Source organism: Austrofundulus limnaeus, unplaced genomic scaffold, assembly GCF_001266775.1.
Source record: "Austrofundulus limnaeus strain Quisiro unplaced genomic scaffold, Austrofundulus_limnaeus-1.0 Scaffold860, whole genome shotgun sequence".
In the NCBI taxonomy this organism is placed as follows: domain Eukaryota; kingdom Metazoa; phylum Chordata; class Actinopteri; order Cyprinodontiformes; family Rivulidae; genus Austrofundulus; species Austrofundulus limnaeus.
The window spans coordinates 133,995-136,652 of NW_013953262.1; the positions used below are offsets into that span (position 1 = coordinate 133,995).

The 2,658-nt window shown below is 48.3% G+C and overlaps 1 protein-coding gene across 1 annotated transcript; it reads right to left on the reverse strand.

The window, feature by feature from the left end:
- Positions 1 to 251: 251 nt before the first annotated feature.
- Positions 252 to 2,292, reverse strand: LOC106532962 (EGF-like repeat and discoidin I-like domain-containing protein 3; the record flags this gene model as incomplete). Its single annotated transcript, XM_014029149.1, is given in 5 exon segments — positions 252 to 365; positions 886 to 1,017; positions 1,092 to 1,217; positions 1,916 to 2,018; positions 2,130 to 2,292. Coding segments are annotated over 5 exon segments (631 nt in total), but the record flags the coding sequence as incomplete, so codon positions are not given.
- Positions 2,293 to 2,658: the final 366 nt, after the last annotated feature.

The following is a 2,658-nucleotide window of genomic DNA, read 5'->3' on the forward strand; positions in this document are numbered from 1 at the left end:
TATTTGTGTGTAAATGTACTGAGTGTTTGTAAAGATAGTATTTGTGTGTAAAGGTACTTCACTTTTGTAAAGATAATATTTGTGTGTAAATGTACTGAGTGTTTGTAAAGATAGTATTTGTGTGTAAATATACTGAGTGTTTGTAAAGATAGTATTTGTGTGTAAATGTATGAGTGTTTGTAAAGATAGTATTTGTGTGTAAATATACTGTTTGTAAAGATAGTATTTGTGTGTAAAGGTACTTCACGTACTGCGCTGGCACTGCTGTCCGACGTACGGCGAGGGGCAGTGGCAGCTAAACCCTCCATCCAGATCTTGACACGTTCCTCCGTTCTTACACGGCTGGTTGACACAATCATTCACATCTGAGAATAAAAACAAGTTTTTATTTTAGAAAAAACTGAACAATAAAATCACGAGTGTTGGACGTGTGGACACCTGTGTGGAGGAGAGAACTGCTGCTGCCATCAGGTTCAAATATTACCTGATGTTTGACTCYAACACTTCAGTTTCTCASTTTAAACTTTTATGTTTTATTGTGAATCAAATGTGGTTTTATCTGGTCTGTAAATCATTTTGTTCAGTTTTTATTTAAAGCTCAGACTCTGAGACGTAAAGAATCTGTTTTCAACACTGATTTCCTCCAACAAACTAAAGGTTCTTGGGAATTTGGTAAAGGGGTCATAAGGGGACTGAATTGAACCCAGAKAGGAGGACTGGTGCATGCTAAGAGACCTGGGGGCTCTTTTATTAAGGATGCAAAGAAAGCCCCCCACAGACCCACTGAATGAGCTCCTTTCATGGACCTGCTGAGGGGACTCGTCTCTTTCAGTGCTGCTGTTGGTGCAGGGTGAAAACACTCGTACTGGACCTGCAGACACTCACTGGTCTGGCAGTGCACGCCTTCGAAGCCCGGCTGACACCTGCAGACGTATTCGCTGAAGACGTCTCCTCGTCGGCTCGGACCCACGACCTGGCAGGACCCGTCGTTCCTGCAGGGGTTGGGGCTGCAGGGTCCTGAGGGGAGCAGGAGGGAAACACCTTCATCTCAGCCCTGTTCTCCCTCCAAAACGCCTGTTTTCCCGCCCTACCTGTCTCTGTCAGGTTACAGGTGWCTCCGTCGAAGCCGTCGGCACAGATGCAGATGAAGGGGTCCTCTCCCACCCCCGTCACACAGGTTCCCCCGTTCTGACAAACGTTCACCTGACAGTACTCACCTGAGGAGAAAACATGTTCAACCATCACCAGGGGCGTCACTAGGCCTATTTTAGGGGGCTGGAGCCCCCCTTGTCTTTAAAACCTAGTGACGCCCCTGACCATCACAACCAGGTGAGCCTCACCGTTTCCTCTGTATTTTCAAAATAAAACACAGYTTTATTTGTTGTTGTCTGATGTTTACTTGTGTTGTGGTTCTGATCAGCAGGTGGTTCTGGTACGTTCAGCCGGAGCGGGACGTGTTTATCCTCAGGATTAGGAGCTGCAGGATTAACAAGGACTAGCCAGGATGAGAGGACAGGCAGCACACCTGAGAGACAGGTGAGCCCCACAGACACAAACAGGTCCAAAACACTCAGCAGCTGCAGGTCTGACCTCTTTAATCCCCCCGGGTCAGTTTGCAGGTGGACCTGAAGTAGGGCCGGACGGATCCAGACAGGAAACAGATGGTGTTGTTTCCTGCTCCACCTGCATGGAGCTGTGAGCTGAAACCAGCTTTTCAAAATAAAACTCCTCCTGTGAGGCTGAGTCACATTTAATCACCACCTCAGACAATAATGAGCAGCTAGCTCAGGATCCAAACCAGCACAGGCTCCTGACCTGCTGCATGACGTCATCACATGATGAAGGTCTGGATGTTGACCTCCTTCATGTCAACAAACAACAGAACATCTCAGGAGGAGTTGTTTCTGACCCTTACCTCTGACTGACATCAGCTGAATCAGCAGAATCCAAACTCCTAAAACTTCAGAAACTGGGTTTCCTGACAGCTCCATGTCCGCTCCTGAACCGAGCCGGGTCTGCTGTGGGAAAAACCAGAACTCAGAGCGAGTCCTCCTGCGGGCAGCCGAGCCTTGCTCTGATTGGATAACTCAGAACACGTGACTTCATCATCCAATGAGGGAAGCGCTCACCCAACCACACAGGAACGGCCACTGACGGCGCCAGGCGAGATTCTGGCCGCCATCTTGGTAGGTGCTAGGTGCGTGTCTGTCCTGTTTCCATGTTTTGTTTTGTTCAAGTCCTGAGCTGCAGTTTGCTGAGTCATCAGTCCTCCTGCTCACACTCATCCTGATTTCACTGAAACTAACTTTCATCTTGTTTTAGTGGAACCAGAAGACACCAACAGGCCCGGTCAGCGTCACCGGGTCCAACCACTGACCCAGCACACCACTGTGAGAAAACCATCCTAACTGGATCAGAACACAGCAGAACCTCATGTGATGAACTCCTTTACATGTTAGTCTGAGTCACCAAGACCCAGAACTGAGACCCAGAACTGAGACCCAGAACTGAGACCAAGAACTGAGACCCAGAACTGAGACCAAGAACTGAGACCCAGAACTGAGACCAAAAACTGAGACCCAGAACTGAGACCCAGAACTGAGACCCAGAACTGAGACCAAGAACTGAGACCCAGAACTGAGACCAAGAACTGAGACC